The sequence below is a fragment of the Opisthocomus hoazin genome, chromosome 12, assembly GCF_030867145.1.
Source record: "Opisthocomus hoazin isolate bOpiHoa1 chromosome 12, bOpiHoa1.hap1, whole genome shotgun sequence".
NCBI classification, from domain to species: domain Eukaryota; kingdom Metazoa; phylum Chordata; class Aves; order Opisthocomiformes; family Opisthocomidae; genus Opisthocomus; species Opisthocomus hoazin.
The window spans coordinates 2,425,183-2,450,422 of record NC_134425.1 but is presented as its reverse complement, the minus strand read 5'-3'; the positions used below and the strand labels follow the sequence as shown (position 1 = coordinate 2,450,422).

The 25,240-nt window shown below is 54.7% G+C and overlaps 1 protein-coding gene across 2 annotated transcripts in view; it reads right to left on the bottom strand.

Moving 5' to 3' along the window:
- Positions 1-25,240, bottom strand: part of ACSF3 (acyl-CoA synthetase family member 3) — a 75,215-nt gene that overhangs the window by 29,893 nt on the left and 20,082 nt on the right. For both annotated transcript variants that reach the window (XM_075433951.1, XM_075433952.1), the window contains 2 exons: positions 22,364-22,476; positions 4,940-5,066 (listed from right to left, as the gene is read on the bottom strand). In XM_075433951.1, coding sequence (XP_075290066.1) covers positions 4,940-5,066; positions 22,364-22,476 — 240 coding nt within the window. The remainder of the gene's footprint in view (positions 1-4,939; positions 5,067-22,363; positions 22,477-25,240) is intronic.

Here is a 25,240-nt window from a genome sequence, read left to right as displayed (position 1 = left end):
GTTGCCTCTCACCCCGCAGGGCGCGGGGCAGCTGGGGAGGCAGCGCAGTGACAGGAGACGGGCGGCCGCAGGCATTTTTCCTTTGGGCTTGTGTGGGTCTCCAAAGGCTCGGTGCCATTCGGATGTACGACAGCAGGTGGGTACCCAGCAGCCTCCCTGGAAATGACTGGAGGGGACTTTGATCTAAGCAGCTCTGTCAACAGCGTTAATACAATAAAAATAATCAAATTCACTCTGATGGAAAGGAGAGAGATGGAGAGACAGGCAGACGACGGTGCAAATCGGAGGGAATACAGAGGATGGGAGCAACAGTAAATCACCGACGCAACGCCACGAGTTCAAAGGCTTCTCCAGAGCCACAATCTTGAATTCATCAAAAAGCCGCTGCAGCATCACGCCTTTTCGTCTGCTGTTTTTCAAATAAACAAAAAAAAAGCAGACGACACACGCGTCCTCCAGCCTCCTCTAACTGGAGGCACGAAACGGGCGCGTTTGCAGAGGGACGCCCGCGCTGGCTTCCCGCACGGCACACACACGGCATCCGCCTCTCGTCCCGGGGAGGAGGAAACACAGGTTGGCAGTTGTTGAGCTAAGTGCCTGGTCTTTCCGAGATTTCCCTAGCAAGCGAGCGGGGAGCTGCAGGAGCACGCTGCAGAGAGACCGCCGGTGGCCACAGCCCGCGCCGCTCCTTTCTGTCTCCTGTCATGGAGGGAAGGACCATCCCCAATGCTCAGCATCAGGTTGTTTTCTTGCAGAAGACAGTTTCGTGGGAGAAAAGGGTATTTTAATAAAGGAGCTGTCAATCAGAAAGGAAAATGACTGCTGCCATTAAGTGTTGACTCTCTTTTTGGTTCCTACACTTTTTGAAAAAAACCCACAATAACTCAATTTACAGGAACAGCAACCAGAAACAGAGAACTGGCCTGAGGAAGGTACTGGGGAAATTAATGACCTGCAGCCAGAAAAGACCTCAAAATTCAAGATTCCTTTGTCAGCCTTGCATTGCAGGAAGCAGCCCAGAAAAGCACCCGACGGACCGCTTCAGCAGGCACCTTGCAAGGTCTGAGCGTCATCCCTCACCCTGGGGGCTGGTACGGAAGGGAACCGCTGCTGGGAACGCGTGAGCTCCAGTCACAAAACGAAAGGGGGGAATGAGCCGCGGTGACTCTCGGCTGTGCGGGTGTAAACTCTGAGGATAGATACCCAGGTAGAGCCCCAAGCTGATGACACTTGGCAAAGCCAGTAGGACACGTCACCTCGTGAGACGGCAGCATTGCACAGCGAGGGTATGCACAGAGCCTGCGTTCGGTGCTCGGCAAGCGGAGACATCACCTCAGCCCCTGTTTCATCGCACATCCCTTCCAGGGACCGGCTCCCGACGAGCTGCAGCACGAGCAACGCGCCGCCGTTCCCTTCGTCGTAATTATTCTTTATTTCCTGACCTGCTGGTTTCTCAGATTGCCATTAACAACAGCAGCTGAGGAGCTACCTGCACTGTCTCCAAGTTCACCCTCTCCAAACCCCGTCCCTGCCGCAGCTGAGCGCACTCTCCCTGTGTCCTTGGCGGACGTGATCACACCATCATCTGCTTTAGGTGACCTGCAGGTCACTCGGTGGGGACGCACGTGAGGGTCCGGCAGCGAGCGGAACGCTAGCACGGAGTCAGAAATACCACTCACAGAATCACAGAATAGTAGGGGTTGGAAGGGACCTCTGTGGGTCATCTAGTCCAACCCCCTGCCCAAGCAGGGTCACCCACAGCAGGCTGCACAGGACCTTGTCCAGGCGGGGCTGGAATATCTCCAGAGAAGGAGACTCCACAGCCTCCCTGGGCAGCCTGGGCCAGGGCTCCGTCACCCTCAGAGGGAAGAAGTTCTTCCTCGGGTTCAGCTGGAGCTTCCTCTGCTTCAGTTTGTGTCCGTTGCCCCTTGTCCTGTCGCTGGACACCACTGAACAGAGTCTGGCCCCGTCCTCCTGACCCCCACCCTGCAGATATTTAGAGGCATTTCTAAGGTCCCCTCTCAGCCTTCTCTTCTCCAGGCTGAACAAGCCCAGCTCCCTCAACCTCTCCTCGTAGGGGAGATGCTCCAGTCCCCTCCTCATCCTCGTAGCCCTCCGCTGGACTCTCTCCAGTAGCTCTTCATCTTTCTTGAACTGGGGAGCCCAGAACTGGACACCCACTGCCTGGGTGTTGGGAGCACCGCGCGCAGGCACACAGCCTCACCTTTAAAATGCTGACCTACACGACCTGCAAACGGCAGAGATTCAGATGACAGCCCAGCAGCAGCCAGGCTTTGCCTCTTCCAGGTTTTGCCAGTATGGTCTCCACTCCAGTTACCCACCACTGCTCAATGGGGGTAATTCACCTTCCAGATCCCAGGCACTGTCATAGCACACAACATCCTCGGCTCCCTGAAGTGGTTTTATTACCACCACAGGGACATTTGCCATCTCCGAGTGGTCCCCAAAGGCTGTCACCGCGGCGGGGTAGGGCAGGGAGAGCAAGGGGCAATGGGGCTCGCTCGCAGCACTGCCGGCTAAATGAGCCTTGGGAAAAAACCAGCCCCATCGATCTGACATCCGCGAGAGAGCGAGCAAGCGGTCAGGAGAGGAATGAAAGGAAAGAAAGGCAAAGAGTGGGGGAACGGGATGGGGAAGAGAGTTAAAAGCCTGCTGTCCTGCCTAGGCAGCGGTGGGGGATGTCGGGGAGGCAGCCTGGCCAGGGGTCTGCTGCTGGGGGGGCCGGCCAGGCACCCCCCGATCCCCCCACGCCTGTCTCCGCTCCCCCCCCCGCCTTATTTCTAGCTCTGAGCTTTGCTCAGCTGATGAAAGGGTTAAGTTTAATTTATACTGATTTCTATTTAATATCATTCTCTCCCCGTAGGAGCCGGCAGCTGTGAGCTGATTGTACTCTCTCATTATGCAGTCTGTATCACTAATGGCCTGTGACAAAGGCATGCCATCTTCCCGGCCTTACCCCCGAGAGCCAATTAAACACACATACTCCCTTCCTGTTTGCGGCGCATTACAATGAAATTAAACTGAATTTCAAAATCATTTTCTCCTAAAGACATCTCTTTGCAATAATTAATGCATGCTATTCCTTTGCATCTGAAATATTCATCAGGAGTGTTGACTAAAAAAAATTTTTAAAGCTGATTGCCCCACACCCGGCATCGCCTGATGATGCTCCAGTCCCAGCCTGCGGTACCTGCCCGGGATGGGGACCCGCGGTGACACTGCCGGCAGTGGCAGCTCCACGTCTGCTTCAGGATGACAATAACAATAAATCACAGCTTCCTCAAGAACCGCACATAAACAAGGCGACGCAGAAGGCATCAGAAATCCAGCCCGACTCCTGACTCGATGGCACTGCTGACACGCGGTACAAGAGGGGAATGGGAAAGTCAGAGCCGCGTGTATGTTCAGGTTAGGCAGAAAGGAGCCATCCTGCCCTTCTGCACCGGCAAGATCAACCGGCAGTCGGGCTCGGCGCGGGCAGACCGACGCTCTGCCTGCATTCCCCCACTGCCCAAAGGGCTCCCGGCCGGCGGCGGGGGTGGCAGGGAGGTGGGCACGCCGAGATGCCAAGCGGCAGCCAAGGCCAGCGCCTGCCAACCCGTCCCGTGGCTGGTTTGGTATTTCATCGAAGTGGCAGAACGGCGCTGGGGGACAGGGACCTCTGACCGAGGAGGTCTCTGACCGCTCGCCACGCCACGCGCAGAGCGGGAGGTGTAATTTGAAGCACATAACTTATTCATGGCCCATCACATCTATTCCATTGGGGAAGGGTCTTCAGCCTGGTATCCTCCTGAGTTTGTTATCCCACATGATGGGCAGGATTAGACTCAAGAGCTCTCCTCCGAGAACTTGCAGTCCCAGTCACAGCAGCCTCAGGTAGGGACAGTCCCAATGGCATCCGCTGCTATCACACGGGATCTATAATGGGATCTTTTTTCTGTTTGCAGATATTTGATAAAACCTACCAAGGTGCACACAGGACCCACCTGCAATGGGTATTATTATTATTATTATTAGGGTATTATCTTCTGATGAAATTTGATTTGAAAGAAGCAAATACCAAAGATGTTCCCGTCCCTGGAAACATTTCATGTTTTAGAAACAGTTCTCTTAGTTGAAAGGGAAAGGCACATCCTGAGAAACCCAGAAGAAGAAACATTTCCTTTGCGTTTCCACAACATCACACGTAAGAATAAAATAAGCTTTGGTTTCAAATTAAAAGGTCTCTTTATTTGGAAAACTCAGAGTTTTCACTTCAAAAAAAACGCTCTGGCTATTTCAAAACCTCTTCCCGAACCGCTCCCACACTGGAGACGCCCGTTGTTTTTCCCCAGAAAGCTCAGTTTTCCATCCATCACTGTTTTCTGCCTGACAAATGACGGTTCCTTGGAAAGCTCCCACGCGACCCCGGCGGCCAAGCCCACCATCCCAGGGACACCCCGTGCAGCCGTGCTGCCCACGCTCATGGCTTCCACCCCGCACATGTTCTCTTCAAATACTCAGGCACGACCAGGAGAGCAAACTCCCCAGCAGACAGCACGCTGGCACCAGGACGGATCCGGCACCGCGGAGCTTACTCAGAGTTTGCCGCTGATGTGGTCCCCGTGTAAGTTAAGCTAAATCCCACCCAGCGTTCAGGTGCCGAGGTTGCAAAGTTTAAGTCCCCAGAAAACATAAAGCACCAGTATCTTACGCTTCCACTCCCAAACGTACCCCGTTACTTGGCTGACGAATTACGGCCGCCGCAACAAAGCCCATCCCTGAGCCCAGCGTCTGGAAGCACGCCCAGCGCGCACCCCCAGCCAGGCTGTGACCCCCCCCATCTCTAAATCCCCCCCCAGCAGCCGGGGAACCCCTGGGGCTGAAGCGGAGCTGCTGTCTCCCCTCTCCCCGACGCGTGGGGAAGCCATCGCAGTACCTGTTTTGAACCAGCCATCGGGCGTGAAGGCATCTGCTGTTTCTCTGGGTCTGTTCCAGTACTCGCGGAAGACGGAGGGTCCCTTCACGAGCAGCTCCCCTTCTTGTCCCTCGAGACCCGGTGTCACCTAGGACAAGCACACAGCAGATGCATCCCGGGGAGCAGCAGCGAGCATCGTCCCTGCGGCCGCATCGCCTCCACCAACCGTCCCCCGGCACCGTGGCTTGCCACGCAGCGCGGCGGGGGACAAGCAGGACCCACGCTGTGTGCCTTCCCAGCCTTTGCCAACCTCTGCCGCAGCCTGCCCACCCGCAGGACCTCTTTCTTCAGGTGGAAGGGCTCACCTAAGTGCCTTCAATAGTTAAAAGCACTCAAAATATACACCCGTCACACAAAAACAAGAACTGCCACCCTGGAACCGCAGTCCCGGCAGGCTGACGCCTTCCAGCTGCTGGCAGAGGAGAGGACAGGTCTCGCATGCAAACATGTGGGAAATACTCTGGGAAAAGGGTCGGGAAATACTCTTGGGAAAGGGATGGTGCTTTCTGACCCCTGGGTGGCCTGATGCAGACCGGCTTCACAAGAGCTCTCTGCACCCTGCTCCCGTCGCAGCACCCATCAGCCTCTGCCAGGGTCAGGTTCTCCGCCAGGAAACTGTTTGGGAAACCCCCCCCTGTCCCCACTCGCTGTCCCCAGAGCCTCAGCACGGTCCGAGGAGTGGGATGCTGGGAGGGGACATCAGCAGAGACAGCGTGTTTGCAATCTCCAGGCACCTGGTCAGGGTACCCACCCCTCAGGGAGCCCGTCTCCCACCTCTCCACGGCAAGACTGTCCTTCCCCGCAGCGGAGGCTCTTGAGGGATGGATGAAAGAGGGTCACAGAGGCTGCGTCCCGAAAGACAGAATCACAGAATCACAGAATGGTCGGGGTTGGCAGGGCCCTCTGTGGGTCACCCAGCCCAACCCCCTGCCCAAGCAGGGTCACCCAGAGCAGGCTGCACAGCACCGCGGCCAGGCGGGGCTGGAATATCTCCAGAGAAGGAGACTCCACAGCCTCCCTGGGCAGCCTGGGCCAGGGCTCCGTCACCCTCAGAGGGAAGAAGTTCTTCCTCGGGTTCAGCTGGAGCTTCCTCTGCTTCAGTTTGTGCCCATTGCCCCTTGTCCTGTCGCTGGGCACCACTGAACAGAGTCTGGCCCCATCCTCCTGACCCCCACCCTGCAGATATTTTGAGGCATTTCTAAGGTCCCCTCTCAGCCTTCTCTTCTCCAGGCTGAACAAGCCCAGCTCCCTCAGCCTCTCCTCGTAGCAGAGATGCTCCAGTCCCCTCCTCATCCTCGTAGCCCTCCGCTGGACTCTCTCCAGTAGCTCCTCATCTTTCTTAAACTGGGGAGCCCAGCACTGGACACAGGACTCCAGATGAGGCCTCACTAGGGCAGAGCAGAGGGGGAGGAGAACCTCCCTCGCCCTGCTGCCCACACTCCTCTTGATGCACCCCAGGATCCCATTGGCCTTCTTGGCACCCAGGGCACGCTGCTGGTTCATGGTCACCCTGTCGTCCCCCAGCACTCCCAGTCCCTCTCCGCAGAGCTGCTCTCCAGCAGGTCCCCCCCAGCCTGTACTGGTGCCTGGGGTTGTTCCTCCCCAGGGGCAGGACCCTGCACTTGCCCTTGTTGAACCTCATCAGGTTCCTCTGCCCGGCTCTCCAGCCTGTCCAGACCCACGCATCCCTGACAGCTCCGAGTCCCACCCTCAGCGTGCTGCTGCCCTCCAGGCCCGTGTATCTCACAGCGACAGCAGCCAGCTGAAAGGGTGATGGGACAACTCAGCCAAGGAAATCGCAGCCATGGGGGACACCGGCCACCAGCCGCACTGCTGGGCACCGGCAGCAACCCGTCGCTGGGCCGGCAGCGGCAAAGCCCTGCGCTCCCCGGGGCAGGGAAGCGTGGACCACTGTCCCACAGCAGGTGGGAGATGGGATCCTGGTCTGACGTCGACTCACCCTAGACAGACTAGATTTGCAGTGTCCTCGGGGACGAGGACGCTTCTCCTGCACAGGAGGACAGCCGCTGCGAGGCGAGGGGAGGCAGGGGACGATGCGATCCCATGACTGTGCCATGCTGCTGTCTGCTCTGCTGACAGATAGAAAACTTTGCTTTCCAAAACTGTCACTCTAACACTTTTTTTTCCCCCCGAGGAGGTGGCAGGAAACACCATCTGATTTGTTCTCAGGGACACGCGGCTCCTTTCGGGCTCACTGGAAGGCAATGGTTGTAGTGACAACTCGAGACCCTGCAAACCTGCACGGGCAGGTTTTCTATGGCAACAAAACAAATATCCTGCTGTTATGGAAACTGGAGAATGGCAGGAAGGTCACAGACTTGCCTGCCATGGCACAGTATCTCATCTCCCCTGCACACCCATCGCTCTGTAATGATAAGGACACAGGCAGGCTAAGAGACGAGGCACTAGAGAGGCACGAACCCACTGCTTGTGGGACTGTGTCAGCCCAAAGTCCTTTGCTGGGATGGAAAGTCACTGCGAGATGTGCTTGCACACTGCTCCATCCCTGTGCAGAGAACATCCCGGTAACGGGAACTCCGAGCCACTCTGTACCTGAGCTGCTGCAACACGGACAAGATACACCTGGGACCCCGAAAGTCAGCAGTGCCAGAAACGCAGCCGCGAGGGAAAGCAGTAATAGCAGAACTGGAGCGCCAGGCAGAATCCCAGAGCAGGGCAGGCTTCGTGTCTCTGAGCAGCCTTTGCTGGAAACCAAGCTTCTCTAATGGAAAACGCTTAGCAAGCTGCTTTTAAGGCTCAATTTTTGTTTTAAGTCATTTCCTCCTATTGTCCTGTCTTGGAGGATGGGGTGACACAGGGCTTTCACAGAATCACAGAATAGTAGGGGTTGGAAGGGACCTCTGTGGGTCATCTAGTCCAACCCCCTGCCCAAGCAGGGTCACCTACAGCAGGCTGCACAGGACCTTGTCCAGGCGGGTCTTGAATATCTCCAGAGAAGGAGACTCCACAACCTCCCTGGGCAGCCTGGGCCAGTGCTCCGTCACCCTCAGAGGGAAGAAGTTCTTCCTCATGTTCAGACGGAACTTCCTGTGCCTCAGTTTGTGCCCATTGCCCCTTGTCCTGTCACTGGGCACCACTGAAAAGAGCTTGGCCCCATCCTCCTGACACCCACCCTGCAGATATTTGTAGGCATTTATTAGGTCCCCTCGCAGCCTTCTCTTCTTCAGGCTGAACAAGCCCAGTTCCCTCAGCCTCTCCTCGTAGCAGAGATGCTCCAGTCCCCTCATCATCCTCGTAGCCCATACAGCCCAGGCACTTCTACAGAACCATCCAAACACCTCTGCACGTCCCGGGCTGGGCTGAGCCCCCAGAGCCCTGGCTGTGCATCACCGCCACTGCCTGGAAGATGCTGCAGGAGAAACAAGTCCTTGGCGTCGATGATGGGAGTTTCGCTGAGTGATGCCAAGGTGAGGATGGTGCTGGACGAGTTCTCCCCAGGGGATGTGAAAAAAGGAGCCTGAAGTCCAGACTATGCACAAGCAAGACAGCACAGAGAAATCTGAGGTCCTGGAGAGCCCAGGACCAAACCTCCACACCTGCAGCAGCAAAAGGGCAAGAGGCACAAAGCACAGCAGGGGCACGGTGGCTGATGCAAGTGGGTCAGGCAGGGTTTCAGTGCTGTCACAGAGAAGCTGTGTTCGGTTTTACACTGTGGCTCTTTCTTCTTACTCCTTTTCCTGCTGGTCCAGCTGTGGCATCACAAAACAAGCAACTTCCCTGAGCACCTCAGTCCCCCCAGTATACCCAGTTCCAGTTTTGCCCATTGGGTGACGCAGCCCTTACAACCCTGCCAGCGGCACCTCTCCTCCCCAGGGGTCAACTCCACGCCGCTCACCCCCCTGCACATCCCGCTGGATCCCATCTGCCCCATCTCGGCTACAGAGACCAGACAATCGGAATTGCCCTCACATTATGGGAGCGTTAATTACTAACATGAGCCTCCGAAGTCAATCCCTTTAGCCGTGGGGCTGCCTCCGACTCCCCAAAAAGGGCTGGGAAGGGGGGTGACGGAGGTAAGGATGGCGAGGACCTGCGAACAGCTGCCTGAGCTTCATCTACAGATCCTGCCAGATTTTGTCTTCTGCTTGTGGGCGCTGAACACAAGAACTCAGCTACCGCAAATGCCTTCAGTCCCAGCCCGCCCGGCTGAGCCCTGCCCCGCGCAGGCGTCGCGCGGTGCCGGCCGGCAATGCCGGATACTGCCCTACCTGCACACCCCGCGCCGTGCCCCGGATCAGAGCCGCAGAGCTGCCCCAGGGACCAATCCTGCACAGCGTTTACCTGCACGCTGCGATCTCTTGTGAGAATCAAGCCTTGAACCAGCTCCAAATTTCTTGTCATATCAACTCAAATTTTGGCAGCGGCTCAGCCCACATCTTATCTCGAGCAGAGCTCCTTGGCAGCAGGCACCTCCCTGTTGTGTAATTTAATGATGTTATGGCTGGCTTGCAAACAGTAAAACAGAAAGGCCGTGACGTTATCTTAATAGGATTTTGCTTGCTGAACTCAGAATGTCACTGGCACTGCTCCCCAGCGTAGCAGAGGGGACGCAAACTACCCCGGCGCCAGCAGCTTCTGCTGCTTGCAAACAACATCAATTAAAATTCAGGGTTCAAAGCATTTAATCTCCTACAACCTTTCGCACCCGGTCTCTGCTCAAATCCCACGTACACCGGGCTAGCTGGCTGCTAACCCACTTTGAAAGCGGGTTTTTTGCAGCGGCAGCAGCGCGGCTCGTGTGTTTGTTTCCCTTCTCCGTCAGCTCTCAGTGGCACCCGTTGTTGACACACGGGATCGACGCCGCAAGCAGCTGCTGAAAGCATCAGACTGCTAATTGCGCAGATATCCTCCTCTCCTGGTGCCATATTTTAACGCACATTTCAACTGCTTTAATGTGTTGGAGCAACTTTAACACCCAGGCACAGCGTGCCCCCGAAGGTTGCTGTTTGATAGCTTTCTGCTGTAAAACCGATTCGGCGAGCTGAGCTGGGCCAGCCGGCACACTAGATAAGATTACATTTTCCACGCATGAAAATAAAAGGTTGTAATAAATCCTTTGAAGGACTAAATCTGGGTGATTATAAAATGCATATTTTCCCTGCTTCCATTTTACCTCTCTAATAGGAGGAAGCAAGGGCGGTTTGTAAATAGCTGGGAATCCCCGCCTGGCAAGCGGCCCTGGGATTTGTTCAAAGTGGCCATTTGTTTTCTTGCGGTCTCTGATCTACGCTGCCCCGCGCTCCGCCGGGAACTGCGGGAGAGGAGCTTGTAATGGACTTTAATGGAATTAGGGGCTTTTATGGAGGCAGGCTCAGAGCGGCGTGTCTTTCGCTGGGAAGCGGAGGAGGCACTGCACATTCCTAAGCAGAAACATGGGGAAGACACAGAGTGAAAGCCTGGAAGGCGAGGCTTGAAAGGGGAGGTAATCACTTGTTATTGGGCTGGTAGGACTGGGAAGAAGGTAGACAGCTTTTAGGAAAATAATACCCAAACACCTTCTTCAGGTTGCAAGGAGCAGCGGGACGCTGGGAGGAAGTTTCAGCAGGGCACACTTCACTTCTACCAGACTCTGGCCCGCAAAAAATAATCATCTGAACCTCTTCCCTGGGTGAGTACCAAGGGCTGTGGATCAGAGCATCTCCCCTCAAGAGGGACCCTGCAACTCCTGCGCCCCAGCAGCGCGAGGCAGTGCGTTTGCAGGGAGCGGTTTGTCTGGATGGGGTGGAGCGCAGTGCGAGGGGCACTTCCAGCCCTGCAGAATCACAGAATGGTAGGGGTGGGAAGGGACCTCTGTGGGTCACCCAGCCCAACCCCCTGCCCAAGCAGGGTCACCCAGAGCAGGCTGCACAGCACCGCGGCCAGGCAGGGCTGGAATATCTCCAGAGAAGGAGACTCCACAGCCTCCCTGGGCAGCCTGGGCCAGGGCTCCGTCACCCTCAGAGGGAAGAAGTTCTTCCTGGGGTTCAGCTGGAGCTTCCTCTGCTTCAGTTTGTGCCCGTTGCCCCTTGTCCTGTCGCTGGGCACCACTGCAAAGAGTCTGGCCCCATCCTCCTGACCCCCACCCTGCAGATATTTAGAGGCATTTCTAAGGTCCCCTTGCAGCCTCACATTATTTTCTTTCTCCTTTTCCCTACTTACGTTTCTGCCCTTGGGTCCCTGCTCCCTGTTCCACCCTCCTACCCAGTCACAGCCCGCTCTCCTCCACAGCCCTAGCTCCATGCAGAACCAGTTCCCCCAGCCAACCCCACTCCTGCAGCTCCCATCACCCCGGGGCTCTGAGCACCCCACGCTCCTTCACACCGCTGCTGCCAGAGCCGGAGAGAACAGCCCAGAGCACGCGAGGGCTGGGCACCATCGCTGATGGAACCAAGCAAAGCAAAAGCCCCTACACTCGTGGGGAGGAAGGAAACCGTTTTGCTGCCCTGCCTCCGCTGCCACAGCCCTGCTGTGCTGCTCAGCTTGGAAGTGCTTGGCGCTTTTCCCCACCTTGTAAATAAGTGATTACTGTGATCAAAATAATTAAGCAACCTAGCCTTTTAAATGACTAATAGAAGACAATAATTTCTACGTGCGAGGTTTATGGAACTAATGGAGCCCTTTTAGCAGTTCTCACAGAGTAGTCACTTTTTTCTGGTTTTCTTTTTTTTCAAAACATACCAGAGCAGGGGAAAGAATACAACAAAGCCTGCAAAACTGCCCCATGTCCCACCCTGCACCCCAGGGTCGAGCTGCGGAGCACGGCCGCCCTGCCACGCTCACCACCACGCTGCTGCAGACCTCCCACCGGCGCTTCCAGACCCGCTCGCCGTCCCTCGGAGACCACTGGCTCAGCCCTTCAACGCGCCGGTGGCCCGGAGAGCGCCGCGACACAGCCAAGCCTTCCCACAACACGGCATCCAAGCCGCAGGCTTTGCCCAGACCTTGCTTTTCCAGACCGGGGGATCACGCTAGATCCAGGACTGGCGCGGTGGGTGAGGAGGGAGGTGTGGACATGCTCACCTGCCTCCTGAAAGGAAGCTGGAGACCAGTAATCTGCTTGACAGTGCCTTTTAATCACTGTCTCTCTGGGCCGTACTTGAACGGATGTCCTAGAGGTGTGAGCCTTGCTCGAGCACTGCCAAATTCCCAGGCAAGCTGAACTCTCACGCACATTCGTAATTAAAAATTCCCTGCTAAGACGCGTGTTTTTGTGAAAGCATTATCGTTCCTCTGAGCTCCGTGTCCTGCAGCATCCTGCAGAAGGCAAGCAGGAGGCAATTTAGACACAGAACAATTTTCTTCCTGCTGGAAAAAGGCAGATTTCTGCTCCTCAGGGACACAGCACAGAGAAAGGGGAAAAAAAAAAACAAAACCCAACCAAAAAACCCCAAGCCCAGACTGTAATCTATGAGGCCACATTTCACATCTGTTTTTGCAATGTTAACTTTTATAAAAGGGCTGGGAATAACACAATCAATTTACTTTTCATTTTGGAGGGTTATAAATTTAAAAGCAAGGCTGGTGCGCAGCGGAGCTGGAACACTGACACTTCTTTTCACAGAACCCAACTCCCTGCTTGCAGCAAACGCTGCTCCACTGAAAACAAAAGTAACTGTATATATTTTTAGGCAATACTGATTTTTAAAAGTTACCAGACTGATTAAGTCCAGATGACCCTAAAAGAAAAAATACCCAAGTTTGGGAAAGGTCAGTCCTCCCCACAGTTGTTCCACGGACCCAAAACTTCTTGATCTATATTAACACCATAAATTAGCCATGTAACACTGTTCCAGAAACGCCAACAGCTCTCCACGCCGCTGTTCTCATCCCTCTTGTTTGCAGGCTTCAGAAGATAATAAACGAGGCGAGATGTCAGCACATCTTCCCACTCCCCCAGCTCTCTTCATTAGAGAAAGGCTCCTGACGTGCCCTCGCAACGCCCGCTCCGATTTTCTGCTCGGGGGCAGGCAGAGGACCAGGCAAGGATTCAATTAGCAGCCCACCTTCGGTTCGTTTTTCATAAGCCTCACTTAAAAGCCGAGGTCAGCGAGGCTGTGATGTGCCGTGACTACAGACGATCACGCTGCCCGAGAACCCCTAATTGCTTCCTTGTGCTAAACCACGCCGCAGCGGCCGGTGCCTCCTCCCTTTGGCTGGAAGCAGTCTGGGGCAGAGACCGACCCTTTTACTTCTGGTCTCTGCTTCTGTATCTTCCCCACCGTGTCCGGGGCTCTTCAGCAAACACCTCCAAGACAAGCTACAGCACCAAGAGCCTCCACGACCTGGCGGAGGTCCAACAAGTGCATCGCGGGAGGAGGTGGGCTGTAAGCACGTGGGCTGAAGCCACAGCTCAGAAGGACTCGGGTGTGAGGCTGCAAAAATCAACGAGAAACAAGCACCCGTGCCTGTGTTGGCAGGAGACCCGCTTTCATCCCGTGGCTCACAACGTCAAACATGAACACCCCAGTCACCCTGGCAGAGGCGAGGATACAGAAAAGGGTTGAAGGCCATAGAATCAGAGAATCATTAAGGTTGGAAAAGACCTCGCAGATCATCAAGTCCAACGGCCAACCCATCACCACCATGCCTATTAACCAAACCAACCATGCTGGGACCAGAGAGGAATCCACTCCTTGTCCCTCATGTTAGGAGCACCAAGACTGCCAGCCTGGTGAAGGGGACCAAGGACACACATCCCAAGTCTCCCTCCCCCTACGAGGGGGAATGAAAGCATAAAGCAATAATAAAGAGATCAATAGAGATTCTGAGGTGCTACGACAAAGGTTAGCAGAAAGGAAACCCTCGTGGAAGGAGGGTTCTTCTTGACAGATGGATTCAATTTGAATGTGCAAGGAAACAGTTTTCTGGGATCAAGGCTGCTCCCGTGATACTAAAAGTTTTCAGGTGAGAAACAAGGGGACATGCTGCTAACATAATCTCTGCCTCCACTTTTGGTAGCAAGAAGAAATAAAATACAGCTATGGCCAAAAATAAAAAATAAAAAAAATCAGAGAACAGACAGAAAGAAGGAAGGAGATATAAGTACACATGAGAATGCAATTACTGACCGAGTTGACGAAGGAACTGGATGTGATCAATGAGAAGCAGCTAAAATGCTTATACAGTAAGGAAAGAAGCTTGGGCAACAAAGTGAAGAAACTTGAATTACTTGGGCAGGACACACAACAGGATACTGAGGAGAGGAACATGGTGAAAGAGAAATCATAACTGGACTATACACAACTGCAGTGTCCAACACCGTGAGGGCTTTGGAAGGAGTTTTTTGAAGAAGCAGAGGCAAATGCAAAATGGGAAAAAAACACAGCTTGAGTTTACCAAAGGTGGATTGTGCCAGTAAACCTGAGGACTGATGTTCCAGATGGAAGAAAAGCAGCAGATCTAATCGAGACTGCCTTCAACAACATATTCCCCATGCTGCCTGCCCAGGAAGGCATCAGTGGCTACTGACAGGAGAGACCACGGGGCTGAGGGCAAGATTCGTGAGCTGGGGAAAGACCCAGGCGGGGGAGACGAAGCCCAAAGCACCCTGCGAGCCCCTGTGGCAGCCAGCCAGCCTCGTCAGCCAGCATTTGGCTCTCTGTCACCCAAACTGAATTTCACCCCAAGTCCCAAGTAACGGTTTGACCCTGAATTGGCGACTTGCTGTCCTGATGAAGGCATCTTACGAGGCTTCAGCTCCGTATGGCACATCCTGCACCTACAGCAGTGAGCTGCTGATAGGAGATGGAACTGGGATGCTGGAGGTAAGGTTCACCATCGAGGGACCTGCGGGAGGTACTAGTACATAAGGATGGGATGCAGCAGGGACAAGAAAACAGATGAAAAATCATACCACTGGGACAAGAGATGTACTGGAAGTGTAGGACCACTTGTTTAGGCTGAGGTCTGATCAGGATAGGATAGGAAGAAACCAGGGTGGCTGCCTGGGACAGCCAGAGACAGGACTCTCTGGGCCAGAAGGTCACAGCCCCACCAGCATGTCCTTACCTGTCCATTTTCAGAAATCCCAGTCACGGCTGGCACGTGCCTATCCCTAGCCTCAGGAGCTACACGCAGGAGAAGAGCCAGGTACACTCGCACCAGCCATTTCAAAACACCTGCACGGATGAGAAGAGGACACAACCACTCAAGAGGTGCATGTGCAACAGCATCTCCACATGGGACCTGGCCCAGAGAGGTGCCAAGCACCCAAGATCACAGCACCCACACCCACCCATGGCACACCACCAACGGGGAGCAGCCAAGGGGGTGCCTGGACCTTGGAGGAAGGCTCCAAGACAACCCTGGCAGCTCAGCAGTGACCAAGCACCTCCACGTCGCTTCTGCGGAGATCTGGGATGAACGTGAGCGAGGTGGAGCCACTCCCGGTCCCCTCCAGAGGGACACCAATGGCCAAGACCTCCAGTCATAACAAAGGGCAACGGTGCCAGCTGCCCCCAACGCCCACAGCCCCGTGGAGGTGCTGGCGACCAGCAGCAAGCTGCTAGCAGATGGCAGAGACACGGCGGGCACGGGGAGGAGGGGCCAGGAGATGCTGGTGGCTTTCGGAAGGGATGGCCGCAGCCGAGCCGGTTCCTGTCCAGGACGACAGCTTGCATATGGATAAACAACGAGATAATTACAACCTTTGCGGGGGGGGGAGAAAAGCCCATGGCTGCAGCGTCCTCCTGCTGCCAGCTCCTGCAACCCATACGTCCCGCACGGCTCCCTTCGCAGCCTCATCACGAGAAAATTACTCGCCATAAAAGCCCTGGCTAGAGCACTGCATTAGATACAGCTGTGAAACCATTTATCTACTGATAGACCCCTATTGTCAGGGACTGGGGTTTGGCTTTCGTGCGAGCGAGCAATTTGGAAAAGGGGGAAAAAAAAAAATAAAAAATCCAACAAAAACAGCAACCCAAAAAACCTACCAACCAACAAACAAACAAATAAAGCAGGAGAGAGACAATACCCGACAGCTCGCAGGGTTTCCAGGCCTCTGCCAGCTGGGAAGCTAAGCGTATGAAATATGCATCGCACCGAACAAAGCAAACTGAAACGTTCAGCGCCGGAGAGCTGTAACCCTTTCCTGTGCGCTGGAGGCAGGCATGGAGAGAGCGAGCTCCCCGGCCTGCCAAAAAGTTGAGGGAAAAAAAGACCAGGGGAAAAAGCACCCTGGGCCGTGGGTGAGCAGGAGCGCTGATGGCTTCCCCTACGCCAACACCCAGGCTCTTTGGGTAAAGAGCCTGATCCCACAGGACCAGACAAGCTCAACGGGCAGCCGCTTAACGCAGGTTAAATGTTTCGGAGCTGCTTCGGGCGTGAGTGGCTACAGGAGCAATAGGTGGGACGGCTCAAAGCAGGGAATGCTCTGCTGTCCCCTGACGTCCGCTTCCACAGAATCACAGAATCACAGAATCACAGAATAGTAGGGGTTGGAAGGGACCTCTGTGGGTCACCCAGCCCAACCCCCTGCCCAAGCAGGGTCACCCAGAGCAGGCTGCACAGCACCGCGGCCAGGCGGGGCTGGAATATCTCCAGAGAAGGAGACTCCACAGCCTCCCTGGGCAGCCTGGGCCAGGGCTCCGTCACCCTCAGAGGGAAGAAGTTCTTCCTCATGTTCAGACGGAACTTCCTGTGCCTCAGTTTGTGCCCATTGCCCCTTGTCCTGTCACTGGGCACCACTGGAAAGAGCTTGGCCCCATCCTCCTGACACCCACCCTTCAGATATTTGTAGGCATTTATAAGGTCCCCTCGCAGCCTTCTCTTCTTCAGGCTGAACAAGCCCAGCTCCCTCAGCCTCTCCTCGTAGGAGAGATGTTCCAGTCCCCTCCTCATCCTCGTAGCCCTCCGCTGGACTCTCTCCAGTAGCTCTTCATCTTTCTTGAACTGGGGAGCCCAGCACTGGACACAGTACTCTAGATGAGGCCTCACCAGGGCAGTGTAGAGGGGAAGGAGAACCTCCCTCGCCCTGCTGGCCACACTCTTCTTGATGCACCCCAGGATCCCATTGGCTTTCTTGGCACCCAGGGCACACTGCTGGCTCATGGTTAACCTGTCGTCCCCCAGCACTCCCAGGTCCCTCTCCGCAGAGCTGCTCTCCAGCAGGTCCACCCCAAGCCTGTACTGGTGCATGAGGTTGTTCCTCCCCAGGTGCAGGACCCTGCATTTGCCTTTGTTGAACCTCATCAGGTTCCTCTCTGCCCAGCTTTCCAGCCTATCCAGGTCTTGCTGAATGGCAGCACAGCCTGCTGGTGTATCTACCACACCTCTGCTCCCCAGGGACACGTCGGAGGAGAAGCACTTCTCCGAGCACTCGAAGGACAGCACCTCTCCAGGGGACCACGCTCCGCATCGCCACGCTCCCGCGCCGGGAGGAGGTGGGGGACGCTGTGTCAGGGTGCCAAGCACTGTGACTCCGCTGGGGAGTGTCACCTCCCGCCCACGCTGTCCCACCGTGGGTGGCCCCGTCCCACAGCAGGTTGCAGAGCATGCTCAGCTGGGAACGGACCGTGCAGTGAGGGGATCTCATCAGGCTGGAGCACCTTGTTTTGGCGTTGGCAGTGACGGCGCAGCTTCAGATCACACGGGGCTCTGTGTCAGCTCAGGAAAGCAGCTCGCAGCCCAAGGTGCAGCAACGATTAGCAAGGAAGCAGCACAAGAGCCAGGTAGAAAACCCAAGCAAACTGGATGCAATGGAGCACAAGGCTGATGAGAGCTGCAAGGAGATCGAAAGGCTGGAGCACGTGCATGAAAGGAATCCAGCACTCCAATCAAGGGATGGGAGAAAACGAAGGGAAGAAGAGAGATCCAGCAAACTTTCAGCTAAGTAGATTATTGATCATCAGGGTGTGCCAGAAACCAGCTTTGCAAATTACAGCAGTCCCCTGCTGCAAGCTCAGGCAGTTACCGGATGGCAAAGCAGAAACGCTCCCCAGCTCCCCGCCACCCACACGCCTTCCTCTGCCATTGCCGCTGCCGTGACGCTGCCGAGCTCCTGTTTGCATCGCTCTGCGGCAGGACACGCAAACACGTCCAAAGGGTGACAACGCGAAAGGAAACGGTGCAGTGCCCCAGCATCTCATGGGAGAGACAGCGTCAGTGGCAAAGAATCAGCTCTGAGAAAGTCTGTTGTCTTCTGCTGTCAAGAGGGAGCAGAAGGCAGAAACCTCAGCCCAACACGAGCGGGGAAGGCGGTGACCTTGCGAGGCTCTGTAGAGCTAAGCAAATAATTTCCTTGGCAAAGGCAGGCGCTCTTTCCGCTCGCAGTCGGGAGGGTTTCTGCACAGTGGAGCCGAGGTGTGAACGCCTCGCAGATTGCCCTGACAACGCGCCTAACCCCCGCCACGAAGATCACCTGCTCGCAGGAGCCGAGAGCCTGGCGAGAAGAGATGGCTCGGAGCCCAGCTCCCACCGGCGTGCTCAGCGTCCCACCAGACCTGCCCCACCGCGCTTGCTCTTCGCCCTCTGCGCTGCCGGGCCCGGCCACCCCACAGCATCGCCCCGTGCCCCCACCGTGGTGGGGACCAGCTCTGGCTTGGGAGTTTCACTGTTATCTGTGCAGCAGCACAGATGTGCACCGCGCTTTCCGTGTGCGGAGAGAGGTCCCTGCCCTGAAAGTCGTGCAGCTGAAGCAGAAGGCAGGTGCTCTCCGTGCCCGCCCGGCTGCCGGGAGGTGTTTATTTCCAGCAATCCATTACGTGATGTTTGATAATTTTTCAGAGCATCCATGCCAAACCAGACAGAAATGCCCGGAGCAGGGATGGGGCCGGGGATGCTCACGTCAAACCCAGGCAGGGTGGGCGCTGGGAGGGCTGCGTGCCTCCTGCCACCAGCCTCACCACCACCGTCCTTCCACCGGGACCTCACCGCAGACCTCCCAGCCCTCAGCCAAGGCGCTGTAAGCCTCAGAGCCCTCCTCCAAGGGAGGTGAGGAAATATTTCTTCATCCCTTCTTGTAACCAGCAAGGAACCACGCCAGGGTTGTCTGGTGGCACAGGCAGGGAGGGTGACACCACGGTTGTCATCGCGGGGCAGCCCCTCCACCGTGGAGGAGCGGATTTTAAACAAAGCCAGGCCTTTCTTTGACTGGTGGAGCGTGATGAGCGCTCAGACTGTCAGATCCTCCTTGTTTTAAATAAATTCCACTGACATACTCTCTTCTGACATAAATCATTAACCAAGCATGGTGCACACCACGTGCCAGCAGCAGCATCTCAGGGCAGGGACAGGCAGCAGGTGAGGCTTTCTGCCTGGGGCCGCAGGTGTGAAGCAGTTAAATCACACCGTCACTGGGAGCAGAGGTGTGCCAACGTGGCTGCCACCAGCCCGCCAGCGGCCACGCGGTGGAGAGGCACGCTCCATACCCAGGCCACACAAAAACCAAACTCCTGGCATCTCCACGCATCCGTCTGTGCCAAGACATGCTGAGAGCAGGGACCATTCTTCCCACCTTGCCACAGCCCTTCTGACAGTCCCAGGGACAGAGGCAGGTGGCTCTGCCCTGCTCCAGGAGATACTGTGGATGTCCTGGAGGTACCCACCCAGCCACTGTCTCCTAGGGTGGCCCAAAGCAGATGGGACCATTTCCCTCCTTTCAGCCTGAAGAAACTCCCAGTTAAGCTGGGACAAGGAGCACGGTGGGTGAGATGGGTACAGTCCTTCAGAGAGGCACCAACTCATCAGCCAACACCTAGAGGAAAACTCTACCACCTCCCCACACCCTCCCCAGCTGACGTCTTGAGAATTCACCAGAACATTCAAAAAAACCCCAAGGGAGAGCCTGATGGAAAGCCAGATGTCAGCGAGGGGCGTGGGGCCAACGCCAGCGCTGGTGGGAGTTCCTGGAAGTACCATGAGATGTTGGTATGGACCTCACCCACTCGTGCTGGGGGCTGAAGGGTGTATGTGAGAAATGGCTGGGATAAAAGGGCATTTCCTCTGCCCCCAAATATAAACTCAAGCAGCCTGAAGCCAGAGAAAAAAGAAGAGTTGTGTGAGTGTCAGCTCGCTGAAGACCTGAGGGGTGGTGGCCTTCTATCACCAGACACAGGTCATCTGGGCTCCCCATCTCTGGTCACTCAACACAACCAGAAGGAAGGGGAAAGAGTATTGAGCAGAAAAAAACAAATTATATTTTTTTTTTCCTCTCATAATTCAGAAGAACAACAGCCACATGTCATCCTGGAAGTATGAGGATTCTTGTGTCTGAGACCTAATTTGTAAAGCACCTATGGATCCCTTAGGGTAAGAAAAGCATTATAGGATCATTATTAAAATGGACACATTATATTTCATGTCTCGGTTCCACACAGTGAGAAAAAAAGGACACAATCTAACTCTGGGATGAGGGGACAAAAGCGTGGAACATCTCATCCAGCGAAGTGATAAAAAAGGGACGTGGCTTCCTACGCACGGAGTGCTGCTCTGGAGCAGCCACTCCAGGTCTCCTGCTTCGCCCACTGCCCAGCCACGCAAGAGCACTGACACAGAGTAAAGAGCAGGAAACCACTTTGTTTTAAATAAAAGCCACAATCCCTGGCCAGAGTGGTCCCTCTCAGCTCTCCCCAGGCTCCTTTTGCACATCTAGGGTGGGATCCAGGGCCCTGTTACGGCATCAGAAAACAGAACACAACCTGCTGCAGCCTGACCACAAGCCCCACGCGGGGCTGCCCGGGGTCCTGCTGGCTCCTCCAGCTGCCAGCACAGGTAAGCTAGAGAAAGAAAAGGCTTTTCCTTTTCATTGGTACTTACACCAGCAGTGTCTCTGGTATACCCTGTCACAGACTGGGAAGCTCTTTCCAAAGAGCTACAAGGATGGTGAGGGGACTGGAGCATCTCTCCTACAAGGAGAGGCTGAGGGAACTGGGCTTGTTCAGCCTGGAGAAGAGAAGGCTGAGAGGGGACCTAATAAATGCCTACAAATATCTGCAGGGTGGGTGTCAGGAGGATGGGGCCAAGCTCTTTTCAGTAGTGCCCAGCGACAGGACAAGGGGCAACGGGCACAAACTGAAGCAGAGGAAGCTCCAGCTGAACCCGAGGAAGAACTTCTTCCCTCTGAGGGTGACGGAGCCCTGGCCCAGGCTGCCCAGGGAGGCTGTGGAGTCTCCTCCTCTGGAGATATTCAAGACCTGCCTGGACAAGGTCCTCTACAGCCTACTGTAGGTGACCCTGCTTCGGCAGGAGGGTTGGACTGGGTGACCCACAGAGGTCCCTTCCAACCCCTACCATTCTGCGATTCTGCGTGAAACCCTTGCCGTGCACTCGGCTAGACGAGAAGCTGTTTCCCCAAAGGAAGGAGTGAAGCCATGGATTTCAGGTTGTATCTCTGTCTGTCGCCCACCCACACAGCACCCACAGCTGCTGATGTAATTTCTCTCGTGCACACAGCATCTCTCCACTCAGTCGAGCCTGTACATCACCTGGCTGCTGATCTGCCGGAGGCGACACGAGCTGCACCCGCAATGAGGGTGCAAAGGAGACACGGCAGAATTGCAGAACCTGTCCAGCCTTTTCTGCGGGGACAGACAGGGGCTGAGGCACCAGGACACCCTGGACCTTGGGCTGGGGGCTGCTTCTGCAGCGGGGAACACGCAGGACCCCAACACGGGGGCAGCTCATGGGGAAAGAGGCCCAACCTCTTCATCATCAAGGATACCTGACTTCTGAGATACCAGAACTGCTGGTGCAGGCACCACTTGGCAGCTGGAGTTCAGCACAGAGCTGGGTTTTCATGGAAATCTGATGGGTTTCACTCTGCGCTGTTTCAAAAAGAATACAACCCCCAAGGCTTCCAGCCCTGCCCTTCCAACTCTCTCTGCTAAACCCCTGATCAAACCCAGTGAAATAAACACAGATCCTATTTCTAGATTTTCCAACACTAATCCTCTCCTGCAGACCGCAGATATTTAGTGACTCTTAGTCCTTAGCAGGGGCCACCTGAATTCCCTTCTATGCCTTGTTTTCACCTTCTGCAGTAGACTTCAACTTTTTGTCCTGGCTTCCAAAGACCAGGCACCACTTAACCCGTCACCTTCCTCTGGGGCATCAACAGCCTCAGCAGACACAGTATCATCGTCTTCAACCATAGCCCATAGCCCTTATACCACAGCCTTCCCCTCCGACCCCATGCAAAGGGGTGTTCTCTCTCAGATGTTCTTCTCCTTTGCAGGCCAGAACAACACTCATGCGATCCATAAAGTACCATGGCTACAGTAAGAAAGAGAAAACTCTAAATAGCATCACTGAGTTCCTGGGAGTAACAGCAGAGCAAGCCTCAATCCTCGGGTCTTCAAAGGGCTGGGGAGGAGAGAACTTCTCATGAGACAAAGCGAAGCAGCAGAGAACGTGGCTGAGCACTACCTGTGTGTTGTCTTCATCTCCCTGAGCATGGATGGTGTAGGAACGACCACCGTTTTTCAAGCTCTCAGTGGCAATGCGCACTTCCACCCCGGGCAACGGAGTGCCCACAGAACCTGCGAAGGAAAACAATACTGAAAGAGTGGACAGCCTCTGGGAAACAAGAAAATCAAGGATGCAAAAGAGCAGCTGCTCGTCTGTCAATGGCATCTGCAGACTGTGCTGGCACTGAAGAACTTCCTAGCAGGGGGTTACCCTTCAGGAAGGCTTCGATCACATCGTATGTCTGCATGCAACTGTCACTGCGGTGCAATACACTGTTGTTTGCTGAGCAGGCAGTGTTGGAAATGCCTAGGAAAACAAATGTGTCTCCAGCCCTCAACCCTCAACAGTCTCTCTTGGCCAGTCTTGGAAGACACAAGCATGGCTTCGCAGCTCAGTAATGAAGTTGTCTTTTTTTTTTTTTTTTTTTTAAAAAAAAAAAAAAAAGAAAACACCATGAAATCTGCATAAAGATGTGGAAAGAGCACGATGATTACCACAGCGGCTCACTGCTTCTCAATAGCCCGGACTTGACAGAGAAGGCAAAGGCTTAACAGAGTAAGAATTGCAAGGGATTATCTCAGTTTTATGAGACATCAATACACTGTATAAAAAAACATCACAGAGAAAAGCAGGGATCAAAACCACACCGTTCTTTCACAGGTTTCAATTTTCAAAGCCAGAGAATCTGACACAGCATCACCAACAACTCCTATTCAGCTCCAAGATGGTCCTGCGACCCAGAGCTCCCCAACCTGCAGCATTCCCACCCCTTGGTTTAGTGCCTGCTCTTCTTGGTGAGCATCTGAAAGCACGGAAGAAAGGGCAGCTTTGTTCCTGCGACCTCTGTCTGATGGGGAGCTCCAGGCTCAGCAGCAGCCAGGAGTCGTGGGCATCTGCTGGCTCAGCAGGTTTCACTCTGCATCTCAACAGCACGAGACGGCTCACACTGCAGGATGATGCCCATGACTTTCATCCCCTGCAAGTGGAGAGAGGGACGTCTGCACAGAGCAATGCGTGGCTCAGGAAGGCTGGACCGATCTGAGCTTAAATCAGTAAGTGCACTCTTTATTTTAAGAGATGATGAATTTTTCCCCTGGAGAGCCTCCAATTGGTGATGCTTTCTAGCTCTGCTAGGATCAGCTCAACACTGGAAAGCCCTCAGAGCACGGTGTGCAGGAGCTGGAGCTCAGCGCTGTCTTCCCCTTTTCATCTGTATTTGAGGCATTTGGGTTCAAGTGGCATTTTCCCTGTCCTGGTCTCATCCTCCTGTTCAAGCCCTGGAGATCTGGTATCAGTGACATCACGATTTTGTTTGCTACATTGGTCAGTTGCCATGGAAATAGATATGTCGTCGTAGCCCAGATTTATGGCATCCCCGCAGGATCAGCTCAGAGCAGATGGGCTATGAGGGAGTGAGATTTTATTGCAGCGAAACTACCCGAACAATTAACAAATCTGGCAAGAAATAAACAGAAAGCGACGTGGCAGTTCCGTGATGCGTGTCTGTTCAGCCCGAAATTCCCTTCGGCATTCAGGTCAGCCAACACGCAGCCAGGTCCTTCTCTCACCACGAGCATCGCTTGGGCTGCTCTCACCGCCTGGCCAGATGCTGCCAGAGCTGGAGGCAGCAGACTGCAGCAGAGTATGGAGGGAGAAGCAAGCACTGGGACAAGTCACCATGAGAAGTGCCCAGAGGCACCATATAGAGGCACTTACATATTTTAAACAGTCTAGTGCCTGCCATGGTAGACTCTAGGAGGACTCAAAAAGCAACTTACAAGTCATAGAATGGTTTGGGTTGGAAGAGACCGTGAAGATCATCTGGTTCCAACCCCCCTGCCATGAGCAGGGACATCTTCCACCAGCCCAGGTTGCTCAGAGCTCCATCCAACCTGGCCCTGAACATTGCCAGGGAGGGGGCGGCCACAGCTTCTCTGGGCAGCCTGGGCCAGTGTTTCACCATCCTCATGGGGAAGAATTTCTTCCTAATATCTCATCTAAATCTGCCCTCTTTTAGTTTAGAGCCATTCCCCCTTGTCCTATCACTACACACCCTTGTGAAAAGCCCCTCTCCATCCTTCCTGTAGGCCCCTTCAGGTACTGGAAGGCTGCTGGAAGTCATGGAAAACACGCCAAATGTTCGCACACCAAGCTTGCTTGAAGCCACCTTCTTAGACTTCCATGGGAACATTTTCTCCAGTGTGAAAAATGCCTCGTGCGAGCAGCCTCCAACCCGCCTGCGAGACACGGCAAGGGACGGCAGGCAGACACTGCACAGTCAGTCTTGCAAAGCTCATGGAGGGATGGCAATGAAGTGCCACGGGCTCTCACAGATTTGCCACCTCTGGAAGCCCACAAATCAAGATCAGACGGATGCCTTCCTGGAAGATGCTTCTTCCCTGGATACAAGCTACTGACCTCAAGGCAGAAATATAACAGGCTGATTCACGGTCAGCAGGACTAAATGGTTACTGCCCACTTCTAGTCTCAGTCTTTGAGAATGAAATACCAAAGATCAGCGCAGCGCTGTCAAACAAATGCGGAGGCATGGAGAAGGCAACGTGTTTCCCATTGGGTGTTTCAGATCACCATGACATATTATTTGCTACTTGGCTAAAGTAAAACCAACATGTAAAACAGTCCCTTGTGGGGAGCTGTTTCCTTGTATTTCGTCTGGAAAAGGCTTTCTGCTATTTAGGAAAAATTCCAAACTTGGACATCCACATCTGTAAAGGCTGAAAATGCTCGTAACATTGATTAGAGCTACACTAACCTGACACTATTAATAAAATTTGGGCAAAGACAATGACCAGAGCTTCTCAGGCCCATCTGCCG